Source organism: Bos grunniens, chromosome 2 (assembly GCF_055505025.1).
Source record: "Bos grunniens cultivar Pamir isolate PY7600 chromosome 2, Bosgru_T2T1.0, whole genome shotgun sequence".
NCBI lineage: Eukaryota > Metazoa > Chordata > Mammalia > Artiodactyla > Bovidae > Bos > Bos grunniens.
The window spans coordinates 18,784,341-18,804,935 of record NC_141166.1 but is presented as its reverse complement, the minus strand read 5'-3'; the positions used below and the strand labels follow the sequence as shown (position 1 = coordinate 18,804,935).

At 41.0% G+C, this 20,595-nt stretch overlaps 1 protein-coding gene across 12 annotated transcripts in view; it reads left to right on the top strand.

Moving 5' to 3' along the window:
- FBXO36 (F-box protein 36) overlaps positions 1-20,595 on the top strand; it is a 114,882-nt gene that overhangs the window by 34,658 nt on the left and 59,629 nt on the right. For 2 of the 12 annotated variants that reach the window (XR_015141133.1, XM_086337356.1), the window contains exon 1: positions 156-301. The exons of the other annotated variants lie outside the window; for them this stretch is intronic. Coding sequence is in view for 1 of the 2 variants with exons in the window: in XM_086337356.1 (XP_086193482.1) it covers positions 182-301 (120 nt within the window). In the remaining variant the exon portion in view is untranslated. Of the gene's footprint in view, positions 1-155; positions 302-20,595 lie in introns of those variants that run through there. 12 annotated transcript variants of the gene reach the window in all.

Here is a 20,595-nt window from a genome sequence, read left to right as displayed (position 1 = left end):
GGATTTCCCAGGCAAGAATGCTAGAGTTGGTCGCCTTTTTCTTCTCCAGGGAATCTTCCTGAGTTAGGGATCGAACCCACATCTCCTGCATTGGCAGGTGGGTTCTTTACCACTGAGCCACCAGGGAAGCCCCAGCTGATTTTGCTTGATTCCAATTTAGTTTAAACAGAAAGAGTCTGGGATGCTTTGGCCAGCTGTTAAACTTGAGCTCAAGAATGCTAAGTCGCTTCAGTCGTGTCCAACTCTGTGTGACCTCATAGACGGCAGCCCATCAGGCTCCCCTGTCCCTGGGATTCTCCAGGTAAGAACACTGGAGTGGGTTGCCATTTCCTTCTCCAATGCATGAAAGTGAAAAGTCAAAGTGAAGTCGCTCAGTCATGTCCGACTCTTAGCGACCCCATGGACTGCAGCCTACCAGGCTCCTCCATCCATGGGATTTTCCAGGCAAGAGTACTAGAGTGGGGTGCCATTTTTGACGTGCAAACTCTCGCCCAGGCTTGCATTGTGGTCATGGATGTAACTTGGGAAAAGAACTCTTTGAATACGATATGTTTCTTTTTTTTTTTTCCCTTCAAGAGAAAATGTTTTCTCTCCCCAAGAGAACATTTGTTATAAATTATTTTAATTTCTGTACCTCACATAAATATATTTAGGCATTGCTTTCTTTTAAATTGTATATTTGGAAGTTGATGCTATCATACCAGACAGCAGGCAAGCCAGATAAAACTTAAGGTTTAATTGAGGACTTTTCCTTGAATTATTTTATCTTCTTTTCCTTTAATAACTACTTTCCTCCCTTAAATCAGCTTCATTCCTAGCCTTCGGGGAGTTCCCCAAGACCAGGCTTTGAGATTCAAGATTGTTTATTCCAAAAACCCATACTTTGGGTGGGGAATGGAGACAAGTTTTTGGCGCAGACAATAGATCGGTTAGAATGCGCAGAGCAACTGCCTCCCTATTCTCCAGTCCAGGAAACCTCCCAGATTGTAGGTGGGAGTAGAGATGCAGAGAGGAGGGATGAGGAGTCAGATGCTGCTGATCCACACGAAGAGTCCTTGCCTAGTTCCTTCCAAGCTGGCTTGGGGGTGAAAGTCAAAAACCCAGCAGACTCTCCAGGTATATTGAGGCTCCAGGAGCTGACCTCCACCCTCCTCCTCCCCTGCCCTGCCAGGTGAGGCATAAGAGAATCTGCTCAGAGGTCCAGGTGTCTCCCACTGCCAGCTTGCTGCAAGAGAAGGTGATGGTGGACATACCTCAGAGCTTCCTGGCCCCTGTGCAGGGATCAGAGGTCACCTCCTTCTGCGTCTACCAATGAGGGAGGGGTGTGTTGCCAAAAGGGGACTGGAAGAAGACCGAAGCTACCCTTACCTGTTGCCATGGTAACCCAAGAATAGATGGGATGGGGATAGCTCCCCTGTTGCTGGCTTGTAAATAATCAGCCGCATGGAGGACTCACTTCTCCTCTGAAACTTGAACTCAGCCTCAAGCAGAGACAAGAGATTAGGTTTAGGAAACATATTCTCTTGGCCCTGGGACAGGGAAAGATGCTTTCTTTGTTTACCTTGTTCATTTTGCCATGTGCATTTATTATCTACTCTAATATGAAATAATGTTCACTTACAGAAAAAGTTTTATTTCTCACCCATGAATGTTAAGGAAATGAGAGTCCTATTTACTACATTAGTATAACAAAATATTGAGTCTAAGTAACGAAAGCTGTATATTCATCTTTGACAAGGCAACACAGATAATAGTTTTATATTACTTTGTGTTCATATTCTGGCCCTTACAATTATAATCTTGAACAAGACTGTCTTCATTTTTTACACTGCCCTCCTCCCATGCATAAGACAGTTGCCTGGTTCACTGCTTTGCAAATAGCAGAGACACAGTAAATATTTATTTGATTGATAAATATATTGACCTAATGAATATGTGACCATCATTACAAACCCTTTGAAGATTTGATTCAAATCACTCTGGAAGTTTAATCATATATCAAGGGCTAAGTGTTTTGCAGAGAGCAGAGAACATTGATTAATCCAGCAAGTCATGTGAGTGGAGAACAAAGAAGATCTTTTACTGATTATCACGATATGATAAAAGTTGTTCAGCTGATCAGTCGTTTCTGACTCTTTGTGAACCCATGGACTATAGCACACCAGGCTTCCCTGTCCTTCACTATCTCCCAGACTTTGCTCAAACTCATGTCCATTGAGTCGGTGATGCCATCGAACCATCTCATCCTCTGTCATCCCCTTCTCCTCCTGCCCTTAATCTTTCTGAGTATCAGGGTCTTTTCCAAGGAGTCAGCTCTTCGCATCAGATGGCCAAAATATTGGAGCTTCAGCTTCAGCATCAGTCCTTCCAATGTGTATTCAGGGTTGATTTCCTTCAGGATTAACTGGTTTGATCTTGCTATCCAAGGGACTCTCAAAAGTCTTCTCCAGCACCACAGTTCAAAAGCATTAATTCTTCGGCGCTCAACCTTCTTTATGGTCCAACTTTCATCTCTGTACATGGCTACTGGGAAAATCATAGGTTTGACTGTACAGACCTTTGCAGCAAAGTGATGTTTCTGCTTTTATATACACTGTCTAGGTTTGTCATTGCTTTTCTTTCAAGGAGCAAGCGTTTTTTAATTTCATGGCTGCAGTCACCATCCACAGTGATTTTGGAGCCCAAGAATATAAAATCTGTCACTGTTTCCACTTTTCCCCCATCTATTTGCCATGAAGTGATGAGACCAGATGCCATGATCCTTGTTTTGTGAATGTTTGGTTTTAAGCCAGCTTTTTTACTCTTCTCTTTCACCTTCATCAAGACACTCTCTAGTTCCTCTTCACTTTCTACCATAAGGGTGGTGTCATCTGCACATCTGATGTTATTGATATTTCTCCTGGCAATCTTGATTCCAGCTTGTGCTTCATCCAGCCTGGCATTTCACATGATGTACTATGCATAGAAGTTAAATAAGCAGGGTGACAATATACAGCCTTGACTTACCCCTTCCCCAGTTTGGAACCACTCCATTGTTCCAGGTCTGGTTCTAGCTGTTGCTTCTTGACCTGCATACAGGTTTCTCAGGAGGCAGGTAAGGTGGTCTGGTACTCCCATCTCTTTCAGAATCTTCCACAGTGTGTTGTGATCCACATAAAGGCTTTAGCGTAGTCATCAAGCAGAAGTAGATGGAATATTACTCAACCATAAAATGGAATGAAATTGTGCCATTTGTAAAGATGTGGATGGACCTAGAAACTGTCACAATGAAGTAAGAGAAAAACAAATACCATATATTAACGCATATATGTGGAATCTAGAAAAATCGTACACATGAACCAATTTGCAAAGAAATAGAGACACAGACATAGGAGGAAAATATATCAACCCAAGGTGAGGAAAGGTGGAGGTGAGATGGACTGGGAGACTGGGATTGACATGTATACACTACTGTGTATAAAATAGATATCTAATGAGGACATACTGTGTACACAGGGAACTCTACCCAATGCTCTGTGTTGACCCAAACGGGAAGAAAACCTGAGAAAGAGGGGAGATTCACTTTGCTGTATGGCAGAAAGCATAACTTTGTAAAGCAACTATACTCTGATAAAAATATATATATTTTTAATTTTAACAAAATGAAAACAACCCATCTAATGGCAAATATTAATTTGTGGATCAGCACTGTTAGGGTTATAAATATCACTGCTTCTCTCAGTGATTATGGACATTGAAGAGTTGAGGCTTTTTATCATTTCAATCAGGTAACAGGTTGACCAGATTTAGAGGCTTTGGGGTCAGATAGACCTGGATTCAAATTCCACTGAATGAGCTAGGGCAAGTTTTTCCTAAACTTCCTTGAGTCTTAGTTTATTCATCTATAAAATGTACAGTGATGCTAACCTTCTAGGGTTGTTGTAAAGACTGGCTGGAGTAAAGCCTGCAGCACCCTACATGTGCTGCAGAGTGTATCCTCAGTGAGACCTGTTACTATTTTCTCATGATCATTTTGGGAGCTGTGTTAGTCTGCTAGCGCTGCCCATAATAAAATACCACAAACTGGGTGGTTTTGACAGCAGAAATTTGTTTTCACGTAGTTTGGGAAGCTAGAAGTCCAAGATCCAGGTGTTGGCAAGTCTGGCGTCTTCTGAGGCTTCTCTCCTTGGCTTGCAGACAGCCACCCTCCATTGTGTCCTCACACGGCCCTTCTTCTGAACCTGTGCCTCCCTGGTGTCTCTTCCTCTCCTGAGGAGAACATAAGTCTTACTGGATTAGGGCCCCACCCTCATGACCTCATTGAGCCTTACCTCTTCGAAGAACCTATCCCCAGTATAGTCAGAATGAGAGTTTAAGGGTTTCAACATAGGAAATTGGGGCGGGGGGCGGGTGTGGGGGGAAACACATTTCAACCCATAACAGATGGTAAGGAACTTTCAACAAAATATTTCCAATTTTGATATTTGTTTTATTTTTTAATATTTTCTCTTTAGGAAATATTTAATTCACAGAAACAAAAGTGTTTTTTGTTTTATTTTACTAGCACCGAGAAGGGCATAGATACAAGTATATTCAGTAGCTGGTGTTCATTTTACAAACGAGAAGAAGGGAAGCCAAAGGAAGAGAAAAATATTATATGGAGAGAACCAAAAAGAAGACACAGAAATAAATCTATGAGGTGGGCCTCTTACTGAGTGGTAGGGCTCTACCCAAGGATGCATTTGAAGAGAACAGCAACAGGAAACGAGGAAATACAAGAAGTGGCTCCCACTGGAGAGAAAGAGGGGAGAGAGAGATTGAGAAACTGTTTTCTCTCTCTTTTTTTTTTTTTGGCGGGGGGTGGTGGTGCCACACCACAGGATATGTGAGATCTTTCCCAACCAGGGATCAAACCTATGCCACCTAGAGAGTGTGGCATAAGTGCAGAGTCTTAACCACTGGATCACCAGGGAAGTCCAAGAAACTGTATTTCTGATGGTGAATGTGTGTGTGAGAGAGAGAAATTGCATTTCCAATGGCAAATGTTTGTCTAGTCAAGAGATACACAGTCAGCTTCTTGGCCAGTTGAGTCTGATGTCCTCTCCTTCCCAGCCAGGGAATTAGGCACGTGCAGAGCACACCTACTTCTAACTAGACCCTGAACAACTTGGGGAAGACTTTTTTTTAAAGTTTTTTTTTTTTTTTTACCAGTAGTTACTATTTTGTACTCAAAGTGAAACCATAGGCGTCTTCCAACTGTAAATAGTAATTTTATAAAGAAGCAGCTTACAGGCTTAGGGGCAGATACATGCTGAAATTTGCTCAGTGAGTACAGCCATGGACACTTGGACCTTCCTACCTGCTTAGTCACTTTTCCTGCCCGTATTCAGGGTATTCAGGAAGGTTTTGGCGAGGGGGTTCCAGATTGTATTATTTTTTCCAGGCATTGTTCCAGAAGATTATATTGCACTAATGCAAAAGGGAAAAATAGAAAAGAAAAGGCTTCACTTGCATCTGAGTTCAGAGCTTTTATTTTTTTTCCTTGGTTTGAACTTACTGTTCATAGAGCACTTTGAGTTCTTTGAGATTTCTAGCACACCCATCTGGCAGACGCACTTAGTACTTTGGGGTCAGGCCTCTGCAAAGTGTGTGTTAGAATTGACTGGCGTGTCCTTGACTCACACAGCCTTCCTACACTTGGGAACGGTCTCACCATCTCCAGACTTAGAAAATTGTGGGTTTCATCCAGTTCTTTAACTGGAGCTGTAAGAGTGGATCTATGCGTTTTCTAAAGCTAGGAAACTACATCTGTATTCTTTGCCTGTCATGTTAACAGATTCCAGTAATAATTCAAAAGGTAAAGAAAATAAAAATGTGTCTGGTACTTTGCTAAGCGCACGTATGCATATCAGTTCATGTTAAGCTTCCCAGAGGCATGAACAACAGGAGCAGGTAAACAGAGATTATGAGCTCCACCCAGGGCCATCCGCTAGTAAGTTTTCAGCTGGAATGTCCCTGAGTCCAGGACACCTGATCCAATATGCTTGAAGCCCCATCTGTGCCTTCACCTTTAAGAACTCAGTGACATCCATCTCCTTTGGTATAATGTCCATATTTTATCCTCTCACTACTTATATGACTATTTCTCTCCCTGAATCATAAGTACTCATGTTGGATTTCTATTGGAAAAAAAATTTATCATCAGTATATGTAGTTTTCTTACTTATTTTCTTTCCTTTTGCAAAATATTGTAGAAGTTTTGCTTTCAGGGAATCGGCTGAGGGACTTCCCTGGTGGTCCAGTGGTTAAGAATCCGCCTTCCAATGCAGGGAACCTGGGTTCGATCCCTAGTCAGGGAACTAAGATCCCATACGAGTGGGGCAACTAAGACTGGGTTCTGCAACTACTGTGCCCACGTGCTCTGGAATCCGTGCTCCACAGCTAGAGAAGCCGCCTCAAGCCACAACAAAAGATTCACGTGCCACAACTAAGACCCAACACAGCAAATAAAAAAATACGTAAATATATAAAAAAAGAAAAAACCTGCCTGGTATGACATTGTGTCTGAGGTGTAAATGGCTAAGTCAAGATACATGGTAAGGAGAAAACGATGTAATTATGAATTCTGTAGGACCTCCAATATGATTTATTGTAGTATAATGTTTTTTAATAAAGACTATTGCTTAAATCGGGCTTCTCAGGTGCACAGTGGTAAAGAATTCACCTGCCAATTCGGGAGACACAGGACCTGTGGGTTTGATCCCTGGGTTGGGAAAATCCCCTGAAGAAGGAGATGGCAACCCACTCCAGTATTCCCATGGACAGAGGAACCTGGCTGGAGGCAGTCCAGAAGTTTGCAAAGAAAAAAAAAAAAAAGTTTGCAAAGAGTCGGACATGACTGAGCACACAGGCAATGCAACAAGAGCTTCAGGTTACATTTCTCGATCTCAAGAACCTAGAGAGGAAGCAAATCTAATAGCTACCACCTTTGTAGTGAATTTTTAAGTCAAAATAATAGTTTCTAGTCAGTCATCTCTAGAATTCTGATTCTAAGATTTCAGCCAGAGAATTAGGATGATACTAAAGGAGGCCTAAGCATTCTTTTTTTTGTTTTCCATTCTTAGTATGGTGCTATCCCTCATTCCTGTGCCATTTTATAAAGTAAAAATAATATTATTATTTTTAAAGTAATGCACTTATCATAATAGTCCATCTAGATTTTATTTTGGAATGTATTTGGAGGTAGGAGTTTAAACTTTTTTTTTAGGTGGACGCCTTATCATGTCAACATGCATGTGTACTCAGTTGGTGAGTCATGTCTGACACTTTGTGACCCTATGGACTGTTGCCCTCTGTCCGTGGGATTCTTCAGGGCAGAATACTGGAGTGGGTTGCCATGCCCACCTCCATGGGATCTTCCCAACTTAGCAATAGAACCTGTGTCCCCTGTTTCCTGCCTTGGCAGGTGGATTCTTTACCACTGAGCCAACTGTGAAGCCCTAAAATATCAACACTATTAACTAAAGCAGCCTTTCCTTCCCAAGTTGAAATAATACCTTCACCATATATTAGTTTCCCATTTACATCTGATACTTCTGAACTTTATCCTATTCTACCAGTAAATTTATTTATTACATAGAAATACTATACTATTTATTTATAATTGCCTTATATTATACTCTGGCAATTATAAATAAATATTGGGCTTCCCTGGTGGCTCAGACAATAAAGAATCTGCCTGCAATGCCGGAGACCAGGGTTCAATCCCTGGGTCAGGAATATCCCCTGAAGGAGGAAATGGCAACCCACTCTAGTGTTTTTGCCTGGAGAATTCCATGGACAGAGGAGCCTGGCAGGCTACATTCCATGGAATCACAAAGAGTTGGACATGACTGAGTGACTAACACACACACACACACACACACACACACATAAATAAATATTACATTCTAATAGGCTTCCCGGGAAAAGGCAATGGCAACCCACTCCAGTACTCTTGCCTAGAAAATCCCATGGATGGAGGAACCTGGTAGGCTGCAGTCCATGGGGTCGCTAAGAGTCGGACATGACTGAGCGACTTCACTTTCACTTTTCATTTTCATGCACTGGAGAAGGAAATGGCAACCCACTCCAGTGTTCTTGCCTGGAGAATTCCAGGGACAGGGGAGCCTGGTGGGCTGCCGTCTATGGGGTCGCACAGAGTCGGACACGACTGAAAGTGAGTTAGCAGTAGCAGGCTTCCCAGCTGACTCAGTGGTAAAGAATCTTCCCGCAATGCAGGAGACCCAGGTTCGATCCCTGGAGAAGGAAATGGCAACCCACTCCAGTATTGTCTGGAGAATCCCATGAAGAGAGGAGTCTGGCAGGGTACAGTCCATGGGTCACAGAGAGTTAGACACAACTTAGTCTCTGAGCAGACACACATATATTCTCACATATTGCAAGATATTATTCTTTTTTTCCCAAGATCTTCTTGGCAATTTTTTCACACGTTTACTTTACAATATGAATTTTACAAAATTTTGTCATCTTACCCAAATAGGAAAGTAAATTTCTGATTTGTGTTGCATTGGGTTTATATATTTATTTGGAAAGGGTGTGTTTTTTTTTTAATGATATTGAAATTTTTAATCTTAGAATATGAAATGTCTTTCAGTTTGTTCAGATGATGGTATTAGGACCATCAATAAAATTGAATAACATTTTTTATTAGGTTCTATAACCTTTATGCTGGTTATTTTAGGTATTTTCCTGTTGTAAATTATTGCGTGTGGGGTTCATTTTTTCCATATCCATTTCTAACTAGCTTATATTATAAATGTTATATCAATTATTTATTTTAAATAAATATGGATATTTCTTATGAATTCTAGTAGAGTAGGAGCTCTCATATCTATTAAAATAACTTCTCTTCCTTCCAGTTATTTTCTTACTTTATTGTACCCCAGTGGCTCAGTTGTAAAGAATCCACCTACAGTGTAGGAGACACAGGAGATGTGGTTTGATCCCTGGTTCGGGAAGATCCTTTGGAGGAGGAAATGGCAACCCACTCCAGTGTTCTTGCCTGGAGAATTCCATGGACATTGAGCCTAGCAGGCTAGAGTCCATAGGGTCGCAAAGAGTCGGACATGACTGAAGCAACTGAGAATAGCACAGCTAGAAAACCAAAAGTACTGTTTTTTGGGTTTTTTTTTTCTGCGCTAGGTCTTCCTGGCTGTGCTGGGGTTTTGTTGCTTTCTGTGGGCTTTCTCTAGTTAAGGTGAGTGGGGGCTACTCTTTGTTTTGGTGTGTGGGCTTCTCATTCCCGTGGCTTCTCTTGTTATGGAGTACAGGCTCTAGGCTCTCAGGCTTGGTAACTGACACTGGCCGCTACTGCAGAGCATGTGGAATCTTCCCGGACCAGGGATTGAGCCTGTGTCCCCTGCATTGGCAGGCAAGATTCTTATCCCCTGTGCCACCAGGAAGTCCTGAAAACCAAAAATATTGTTGAATAAAAGTGGCCTTTTCCTGATTTAAATGTCAAGACTTCAGTGGATTTCCCTGGTTGGTACGGTGGATAAGAATCCACCTACCTGTCCTGGGAACATGGGTTTGATCCCTGGTCCAGGAAGATTCCACATGGAAGGGAGCAGTTAAATCCATTCGGCACAAATACTGAAGCCTGTGTGCGCTACAGCCCATGCTCCACGACAAGAGAAGCCACCACAATGAGAAGCCCATGACCTCAATGAAGGGTAGCCCCCGTTTGCTGCAACTCTAGAGAAAGCCCCTGTGTACCAACAAGGACCCTGTGCAGCCAAAAATAAATAAATTCATTAATTTTAAAAATGTCAGGGCTTCAATGTTTTACCATTCAATATGATGTTTACCTTGAGAAGGAAATGGTAACCCACTCTGGTATTTTTGCCTGGAGACTCCCAGGGGCAGAAGAGCCTGGCAGGCTATAGTCCATGGAGTCGCAAGAGTCGGACATGACTTAGCGACTAAACAACCACCATGAGGTTGACCAGGTTTATGGGTTTGTGTATATGTAAGTGTGTGTGTATAAATAAATTTTATCATATTTAGGTAGTTTCATTCTATCAGTATTTTACTTAGGATTTATATTCACTAAATTTTGTCAGCAATTTGGGGCATTGATTATGCTAACCCTAGGATGTTTTCTCTTTATTATTGCAATGAATTATATTGATATTAAATATTAGAATGGTAGTTTATGAAAATATATGAGTATCCTTAGGCTTTCATACTAAGCTGTGCTGTGCTTAGTTGCTCAGTCATGTCCAACTCTTTGTGACCCCATAGATTGTAGCCCTTCAGGCTCTGATGTCCATGGGGATTGTCCAGGCAAGAATACTGGAATGAGTAGCCTTTCCCTTCTCCAGGGGATCTTCCCAACTCAGGCATCGAACCCAGGTCTCTCATATCGCAGACAGATTCTTTACTGTCTGAGCCACCAGGGAAGCCCAAGAATACTGGAGTGGGTAACCTCTCCCTTCTCAAGCAGATCTTCCCGACCCAGGAATTGAACTGGGGTCTCCTGTATTGCAGGCGGATTCTTTACCAGTTGAGCTACCAGGGAAGCTCAGAAAAGCCAAAAGGGAAGAGATTTCAAGATATAAGTTTTAGACAAAATTGTTGGGGGCTTTCCTGGCAGTTTCAGCAGTTAAGACCTTGTGCTTCCATTGCAGGGGGCACAAGTTCGATACTTGTTTGGGGAGAGAAGATCCTACTTGCCACACAGTACAGTGGGGAAAAAGAAAAAAAATGTTACATTTCTGAAATGGTATATACAGCATAAACAATGTCAGCTGACACCCTCATCAAATAAAAAATTATAACCATGAATATAAAAAGACCTTTTATGAATTGATAAGAAAAAGATAAGCCATGAGGGAAAGTAAAAACACAATATGATCAGGCAATTCATTAATTCAGCAATTTCATTTTTACTTCCTACTGTATTACTGACGCACATCTAGATCTTAAGATAATAGCAATGAGCCAAACAGACAAAGACTCCCAGCCTCATGGACCTAGTATTCTAGTGGGGAGTCACTAGTGTTACCTCACCTACTCTTTTGTGTGATTGTGTCAAAACTTTTTTCACAACCAGTCTCCTTTTGCCCAACGCAGGTTGCTTCTGATTTTTGAATCCACCTGTCAATGCAGGAGATGTGGGTTCAATCCTTTGGTCAGGAAGATCCCCTGGAGGAGGAAATGGCAATCCATTACAGTATTCTTGCCTGGGACATCCATCCCATCAATAAAGGAACCTGGTGGGTTATAGTCCCTGGGGTCCCAAATTTCCCTTCCTAGCTTTTGTACCATAATTATGAGATTACCTGTTTCTACACAGCCTTGCTAACAGAGTGCGCTTTCAGTCCTTAGGATTTTGTCAGTCTGGATAGATGAGGAACAGAAAATACATAGCTTGGCATGATTTTAGTGTCCTTTTCTATTCTTCTATGTGAAATTGAGCATCTTTTCATGTTTATAAGCCTTGTGAATTTTTTTCCTGTGAACTTTGTTTTCCTTCTTTTTTTTTTTTTTGGCTCATTTTAAAAATTATTATTTTTGGTCATTGTTGGTCATTTCTCTATTTCTACAACCTCTTTAGGGAGATTAACCCTTTGTTGTAATATTCATTATGAATGTTTTCCCCAGTTTATCACTTTTCTTTTGTCTTTGTTTGCCCTTTTTTTTTAATCAGGTTTGTTTTTAAAAAATAATTTTACTTATTTTTGGCTGTGCTAGGTCTTCCTTGCTGTGCAGGCTTTTCTCTAGTTGTGGCTGGTGGCAGCTACTCTGCAGTTGCTGCTCAGTAGTTGTGGTTCCCGGGCTCTAGAGCAAAGGCTCAATGATTGTGGCACACAGGCTTAGTTGCTTCTCAGCATGTGGGATCTTCCTGGACCAGGGACTGAACCCATGTCTCCTTCATTGGGAGGCAGATTCCTCACCACTGAGCCACCAGGGAAACCCTGAATCAGGCTTCTTGCTATTCTTTTAGTAAAATAAAATTTATCCTTTTTCGATTTCATACATTTGATAAATGTATAACCAACACCATAATAAAGATATAAAATATTTTCACCAACCCCAAAAGTTTACCCATGTCGCTTTGCAGTCAGTCCCCTTTCCCTCCCTCATCCCCTGGTACCACTGACCTGATTTCTGTTTTACCTTTTTCAACATGCTCTAAATAGAATCATACAATATATATAGTTCTTTTTTAAATCTTGCTCCTTCCTCTTAGCATAATGCTTTTGAGATTCAACCATATTTTTGCATGTAAGAGCAGTTCTGTTTATTGCTGATTAATATTTTTTATCATATTGATGTATTTATCTATTTACCAGTTGATAGATATTTTGTTTTTCCCAATTTGAAGGCATTATGAACAAAGCTACTTTAAACATTTCCATACAGGTCTTTGGAGACTTTGCCATGCACAAGTTTTTTGTATTTATGTATTCAAACGTATAAATCAATTTTCTTTTTTCAAGTGGCCACCCAAAAGTTCCCAAACTCCTAAATCAATCATTTAAATCTGATTTAAGAAACATTATTTTAGAATTATTTGTAATTATTTATAATTTACTTAAAACATTTTAAATTTATTATAATTATGTATTTATCACAATATTCAATTATCGCAAATATGCAATTAAACTTAGAAGTTAAAAAACTATTTTTCTTTAAACCCTCAAATACCACTTGCAACCTAGTAAATTCAGTTATAAACCAAGTACTTTTGTGTAAAAATTAAAAACACTCATTTTCATTGTACTTTGAGTAATGTTTAATTTGCTTATACATTTAACAAGTTGTAATCCTGCAGCCATGAAATTAAAAGACGCTTACTCCTTGGAAGGAAAGTTATGACCAACCTAGATAGCATATTCAAAAGCAGAGACATTACTTTGCCAACAAAGGTCCGTCTAGTCAAGGCTATGGTTTTTCCAGTAGTCATGTATGGATGTGAGAGTTGGACTGTGAAGAAAGCTGAGCACCGAAGAATTGATGCTTTTGAACTGTGGTGTTGGAGAAGACTCTTGAGAGTCCCTTGGACTGCAAGGAGGTCCAACCAGCCCATTCTAAAGGAGATCAGTCCTGGGTGTTCACTGGAAGGACTGATACTAAAGCTGAAAGTCCAGTACTTTGGACACTTCATGCGAAGAGTTGACTCATTGGAAAAGACCCTGATGCTGGGAGGAATTGGGGGCAGGAGGAGAAGGGGATGCAGAGGATAAGATGGCTGGATGGCATCACTGACTTGATGGACATGAGTCTGAGTGAACTCTGGGAGTTGGTGATGGACAGGGAGGCCTGGCGTGCTGCGATTCATGGGGTCGCAAAGAATCCGACACAACTGAGCGACTGAACGGAACTGACTGAATCCCTTAAACATTTAAGCGCTGTTTACAAACTTAATCAAATTACCTAGAGATGATAAATTAAAGTCACAAAACTTATAAATCTAACATGTTAAATTCTCTTAAATTTAAATACAGTGTGCCCCCTACATATGAACCTTCAAGTTCATTTGTGGACTTCCTACATCTAATCACGTAAGTTAGGTCATGTGTCTGGGATATGCACTGTCATGGGCACTCATCCTCTACACGTGGTTGTCTTTTGTACTTTAATACAGTACTGTATAGAGTACAGTAGTGCTGTATCTTTAAGTCCAGGGTGTCCAGAAGCAAGCATAACAGAGTGGTAATGTATGCTGGCTGTTGTACTGTCCTACGGTACTTCTCAAAGTATTGTACTGTAAAATTAAAATCGTTTTGTTTACTGTTTGTGTTTGTTTGTTTTCTATGTATTATTTGTGTGAAAAGTACTATAAACCTGTTACAGTACAAGTATTATACATTTGATTGTGTTAGGTGGTACCTAGGCTTACTTTGCTAAACTTACAAACAAACTGGACTTACGAATGTGCTCTTGGAAGGGAACGCTTTCATATGTAGGGGACTTACTCTAACACTGACAAACTCGATTAAATCCTCTTAAGAATGTCAATCTATATCAAGTATGGTTTTCTCAAGCACTTCTGAAATCTAAAGAGATAGTTACAAATTTAACAAAATTAAGCCACATGTTTGGCCACACTTTGGCCACCTCATGCGAAGAGTTGAGTCATTGGAAAAGACTCTGATGCTGGGAGGAATTGGGGGCAGGAGGAGAAGGGGACGACAGAGGATGAGATGGCTGGATGGCATCACTGACTTGATGGACGTGAGTCTGAGCGAACTCCGGGAGTTGGTGATGGACAGGGAGGCCTGGCATGCCGCGATTCATGGGGTCACAAAGAATCCAACACGACTGAGCGACTGAACTGAACTGAACTGAACTGAAGCCACATGTTTATAATGAAGTAAACTTAAAAATGTAGATAGTCAAACTCTTTTAAACATTTAAACATCTTAAAATCATTATACACTTAATACATATTCCTGAGTTTAAACATTGACTAAGTTTGCTAGTGCAAACTTAATCATTTGCATTAGCCTATGTATTTAAATTAAAATGATATATATAATATGTCAGGTTCTGGACAGCATTTTAAACATCTTAAGGATACACAAAGCACAGCTTCTAGTTAAAGTCCTATTATATATCTTTCCTCCCTCTGGCAACGCTGCTAAAATAACAATTACAGGGTTTTTCTAAAGCATAAACCCACAAAGACAGAGAGACAGGGAATGGCGATGAAGGCAACAATTTTGCATGCTACAAAGATGACTTAGCGGTAGCTGGCTTAACAGTCCTGAAAAAGCTGAATTTTAAGCTAGTGGTAGAGAAGTCAGGAAGTAATCAGATTTGTACCCCAGAACCTCAAAGCAGGGGCAATTCAGGAACAGGGAGAAACAGGTACTTTGAAGAAAGTGAGAAAGGACCTGTCAACAGGAGTGATGGTTGATATCCCGTTTAAGATGTGGTTAGAACCCCCTTCTTCATCCTCTACTCACAACCTCCTTTCCTCTGCACAACCAGCAACAGCTTTCCCTCACCCCTCAGGAGAGGACTGGAAGTTTGGTCTCTGGAGGGGCAGACTAAGGATTCAATGGACTCCGGACCCCAGGTCACTGGGGACAAAGGAACTCAGAGCTAAAGATGGCAAGGAAGTAAATCAAAATCCAAATACTGAACTGCGCCACTCATTCTGACTTCCCAGTGGCTCATGGAAAGCTTCAAGCAGTGAGGTTTATACCCTCCAGGGAGAAAGCTGGAAGATGTTTCACCAGCCAAGAAATCTTAAGATGTTAATAGGATCCTCCAACCAAAGAGCTTCAGCAGATCACCCAACAGAGATCCTCACTGGATAATTCCTGCTCAAAGGCCCAGAACCTCCACGCAGCTTCCTAGCACTCTACTCCTAAATAGATGTGAACAGTGAAGAGTTATCAGGCTTTTGTGTTTGTGCTCAGTGGCTCAGTAGAGTCTGACTCTTTGTGACCCCATGGACTGTATAGCCCACTAGTGGGATTTTCCAGGCAGGAATTCTGGAGTGAGTTGCCATTTCCTTCTCCAGGGGATCTTCCTGACCCAGGGATTGAACCCAAGTCTCCTGAAGCCCCAGCATTGGCTGGTGGAGCCACTGAGCCATCTGGGAAGCTCCTATCAGTATTTTGAGGAAAGCCAGAACAAGTCAACAACAAAAACATACAGGAAATGTAATTTTGGAAAAAATGACTACAGTAAACAAAGAAAAGATAAAATACTCCTCAGTGATATCCTTGGAAGGGTAAGAAAGTTATTATAGCCACAAAACAAGAGCATCACACAATAAAAAAGAAACATTCGGAAAACTAAGAAGAAATTTTAGAAAAAAATATGATAGGAAAAATGAAAAACTCCATGGAAGAGTTGGAAGATAAAATAGAAAAAAATCTCCTAGAAAAACAGAACCAAAAGTAAGAAATAGACAATAGGAAAGGAAAACAAAATAATAAAAGAATTGGACCAGGATGTCCAGATCTGGAAATAAGAAATTCCAGAAGAAAGTGTACAAGAAAGTCTTCTAGATGTGAAGTATTCCCAGGTACTAAGCTCTTACCAAGTACCCTGCAAAATGAATGAAAAAGGATTCATAACAGCTGTCTCAAACAAGATCCATTGAGGAGGCAGAAATCATCCTTACTTTATCAGAGACAATTTATTATTAAGAATTGCTAAGTAACAGAAGACGGTTAACTACATAAAGAGGATAAAAGTGGGCAAAAACTTGTACACAGATGTTTATAGAACTTTGATTCGTAATAGCTAGAAACTGAAAACAACTCAGCAACCTAAGCAAAAGCAAAGTTTGGAAGAAAATGCAGACACTGTGGGAGAGCACAGTTTGAGACGGGAGGGAGTGGGGGTGAATCTGAGGTGTTCACAGCATTCCCAAAGCGGAAGTCAAAAGGAGGCTAGTCGAAGTGACTGCAGAGCCAGCCTAAGAGCCCGCACCTTATTGCTGTGATTGCTGCTGATGTCACAGAGATAACATTCTGAGTAAAACGTTAAAGACTCAGATGTTAACTATGGGAAAATGTTAGGAATACCTTCATCTGTTGACATTGTGTGTGTGTGTGTGTGTGTGTGTGTGTGTGTGCACGCACGCACGCTAAGTTGCTTCAGTTGTGTCTGACTCTTTGCAACCCCATGGACTGTAGTCTGCCAGGCTCCTCTGTCCATGGGATTTCCCAGGCAAGAATACGGGGATATTCCTGACCCAAGGATTGAACCCGAGTCTCTTATGGATCCTGCATTGGCAGGCAGGTTCTTTACCACTAGTGCCACCTGGGAAGACTCTTAGGTATATATGAGAGTAATATAAATTTATTATAGTAAAATTAATAGAATATACATATTGTATTAATGTAGTTCATAAAATTAATGAAGTACAGTTGACCCTTGAACAATGTGGGAGGTGGGGCATCAACCCTCCCTGCAGTTGTAAATTCTTTTATAATTTCCCTGTCCACCCTCCTCATTGAACATTTTATACTTGTGGATTCAATCAACCACCGGTCATGTGGTACTGCAGTAAATATTTAGTGAAAAAAATTTGCCTGTGTATGAACTTGTATAGTTCAAACCATGTTGATCAAGGGTCCACTGTAATATAACTGCTGAAAATAACATAATAAAATGCATGTCTAGTAAAGAATAAAAGAGCTCTTTCAATGTAAAATAAGTGATAAAAATCAATTTGGTTTTAGTTTCCTTCACTTTTTTCTTTATACATAATATATTATGCTGTGGCATTCAGTATATGGTATACTAGATCTGGTGGAATATGGCATTATTTCACATAAAAACACATTTAAAGGAAAAGAGATTCCCAACACAGTGATGGTGCTCTGGCATCTCCTGTCAACAATCTATTGGTTCTGTCTCTTGGTGACACTGTTGTCACCTCAGGCTGGTGACATTCAACCTCATAGTGACAAAATGGTTGCTGCTACTCCAGTGATCACATCAAAGCCCAGTAGCCAGTGTCCCCAAAGAGGCTGTGTTTCTCATGAATAAAAAATGTCAGCTGCCATATATAGGATGTTGGGAACTCAGGATGGAGACAAATGGATTGCCTGCTGTCAAGCCCTTAGTGACTATAGCCACCCCCAGCAGTGTACCATGAGGGGACTCAGGATGGGAAAAAACATGATACCAACCCTGGATAGCTAGGGTGCATATCAAAGGAATGATTACAGTAAGCCCAGATTCTTGCATCTTTCCATACATAGAAAAGCACTAGTCATTAACTTGAGATGTCTGGTTTTCTTTAATTATTGGTAATCTTTTAATGTTCTGACTACCTTATCTTTGTCACAAAACTATATATCCTGTCTCCTTACCTCTTCAGAGCTATCTGAGAGGTTGCCTCCCGGACTTGAAGTCCTCAGAAAGTCTGCAAATAAAACATAATTCTCCAATTTTGTGAAATTTTTTTTTTCAGTTGACACTCCTTATAAGTGATAAAATCTATCCCAGAACTTCCTGGAGATTTCTCCTGGTGTCTCACATGCCTGCGCTCGCACTGATCACTGGCAGGGGGAAAAACCTACCAAGAATGGCTTACAGCAGGACTTCCCTGGTGGTCCAGTTGTAAGACTCCATGCTCCCACTGCAGGGAGCCTGGGTTCGATAGCTGGTTGGGGAACTAAGATCCTAAGAAAAAATAAAGGAAGACAAAAAAGAATTGCTTAAACCAGTCATATCCTACCCGCTGGATCTAGAGGTGAGGCCTGTGCCCTGAGCACTAGCAGTGCAGAGAGGCCACAGGATAAATCAGGATTCCTGTAGGAAGAGCAGGTGGGCAAAAGAATGCCAGGTAGCAACCGACAGACAATGTCTGCCACTGGTTCCTAATCACATCCGCTGTGTTGAGGAGTTAGTTTTCCAAAGACAACTTCATTTCTGAGTTCCTAAAGGAAGAAAGAATTTCAATGCAGTCAGTTCTCCTTTATTAAAGATTTCAGTTTATTCCATTCTCATTTCAGCCTCAGACTCATCTTTCCCATAATTCATAATGATGCTTTTATTCCCAGTATAGAAAAATTCCTACTATTCCAATTTCAATAGCTGAAAATCTTAAGTTTTGCGGTGTCTAAACAAATCGAGCCAAACAGAGGAATGCATAGTTGACGTTGTAAATTTGGATCAAAGCACATCTTAATTGTTTATAATTTAAATATGCATTGAAATAAAATGTCTTCATTTTTAAAAATAATGTCTTTCTATGTTTTGGAATGCTAGTACTTTGTGAGCTTTTGAGTAATATCAAAAGGTAAAATTACTCGCAGTGTCCCCTTTGCAATTTTTTTGCTTCTCCATTTCTCAGTAGACTGTTCAGATAACAAAATCCTTCTTTACTAAATAGAAGATCTAATTTCATAAACTCTCCCTGACACAGTATCTCAACCCCATTCTGTAAACCCCCCTAATCATATATGATTCCCAAAACAGGGGAAAATTTGATCTCATGGAGTAACACTAGTCTGCAGGAGAAAGCAGAAATAGTCGTGTGCTAAATTACAATCGTATTTCCTGGGCAGATGCTTCGAAAGATTCAGAATGCCTCATTTAGTCTGTGGTATCTGGCAAGTCACCCTAATCCTTCACAGACAGATAATTGTGCCATGGGGAAAATACTTAGAGCAAAGGATATACAATTCTTAATGATTATTGATGATCAGAAAAGTCAAATACCAAGTCAGAATGAAATAAAGATTTTTTGGTTTTTTTGGTCCATGCCATGCAACTTTTGGGATCTTAGTTTCCCAACAAGGGATAACCCATTCCCCCCGAAGTAGAAGCTCAGAGTCCTAACCACTGGACAGCCAGGGAATTCCCTAAAGATCTTTAAGAGAGCAGAACTTAATGACATATGATTGAATATTGTTAGATAGTTGATGAGAACAAAGATAAGGTTCTGGTCTGTGGGTATTTGGAATTGAGTGTGTTATAAATACGAAGAACTGACCAACAAGGGAACAGGAAGGAAAAGGGAGAAAGAAAGAGGCAAGGACCCCCCTCCACAGTGCTCACGTGCTGGCATCATGTGCCTGGCTTCCTGCTGGGCACTTTGCACTTATCCCAGGTCATCCCTCAGAAGTTCAGTGAGGTGAGCATAGGGGGTTATCTTGGAGAAGAAGAAGCTGAGGTCCCAAGAGATTAAGACTTTTGCCTAATAAACATGACAGAGACCAGGCTTTAAACCCAGGAGAAGGAAATGGCAACCCACTCCAGTATTCTTGCCTGGAGAATCCCATGGACTGTAGCCTGCCAGGCTCCTCTGTCCATGGGGTCGCAGGAGTCGGACACGACTTAGCGACTAAACCACCACCACCATTCCTAATACCAGAGTCTCTTCTGTTATCCCAGTAGCAGGAGTTTTCAGCCAGGTATCGTGATGGGAGTAGGATGGTCTCTGATCTGGGGGACTGGGATTGGGGTGTGTGTTGTCCAAATATATCCAAATGCTGAGATGCCTGTGGTGTACAACATTTCCCAATGCCCCCTGGAGGGCTGCCTTGTGAGTCCCTCTCCTGTTGGAAAAAGACTTAAGCTCTAGGGACCTTCAATGGGTGAATGACAGATACCTCATTGTCTGGATAATTTGTGCAGAAAAGATGTTGGGGGATTAGTGAGGAATCTTAGACTTCTCTTTTGGAAGTAAGTTCAGTTTTCAAATTTATTGAAATGATTCCCTGGAAATACATGAGAAATCTAAATATATGCTAAATTTAACCAACAATTTTAAAGAATTCTCACAGATCACAGGATTTCTATTAAGATACAGAATGATAACGAGGCTGACTGCTCGCCCCTCCTGGAGAGGGTATTCGGCAGTGAAAAAGAACTAGACTTTTTCTAGGTCAGCCTCTGCCTGGTAAGAGATGCTGGGGCAAGTTATTTTACTCATCTGAGATCCACTTCTTCATAATAGACAGTCACGCACTGCTCACAGGTGGCTGGGAGATTGGTGAAACTCTCATTCTAGCCAGGTCTGTTGTGTTAGTTATTCAGTCGTGTCTGACTCTTTGTGACCCCGTGGACTGTAGCCTGCCAGGCTCCTCTGTCCTTGTAATTCTCCAAGCAAGAATACTGGAGTAGCTA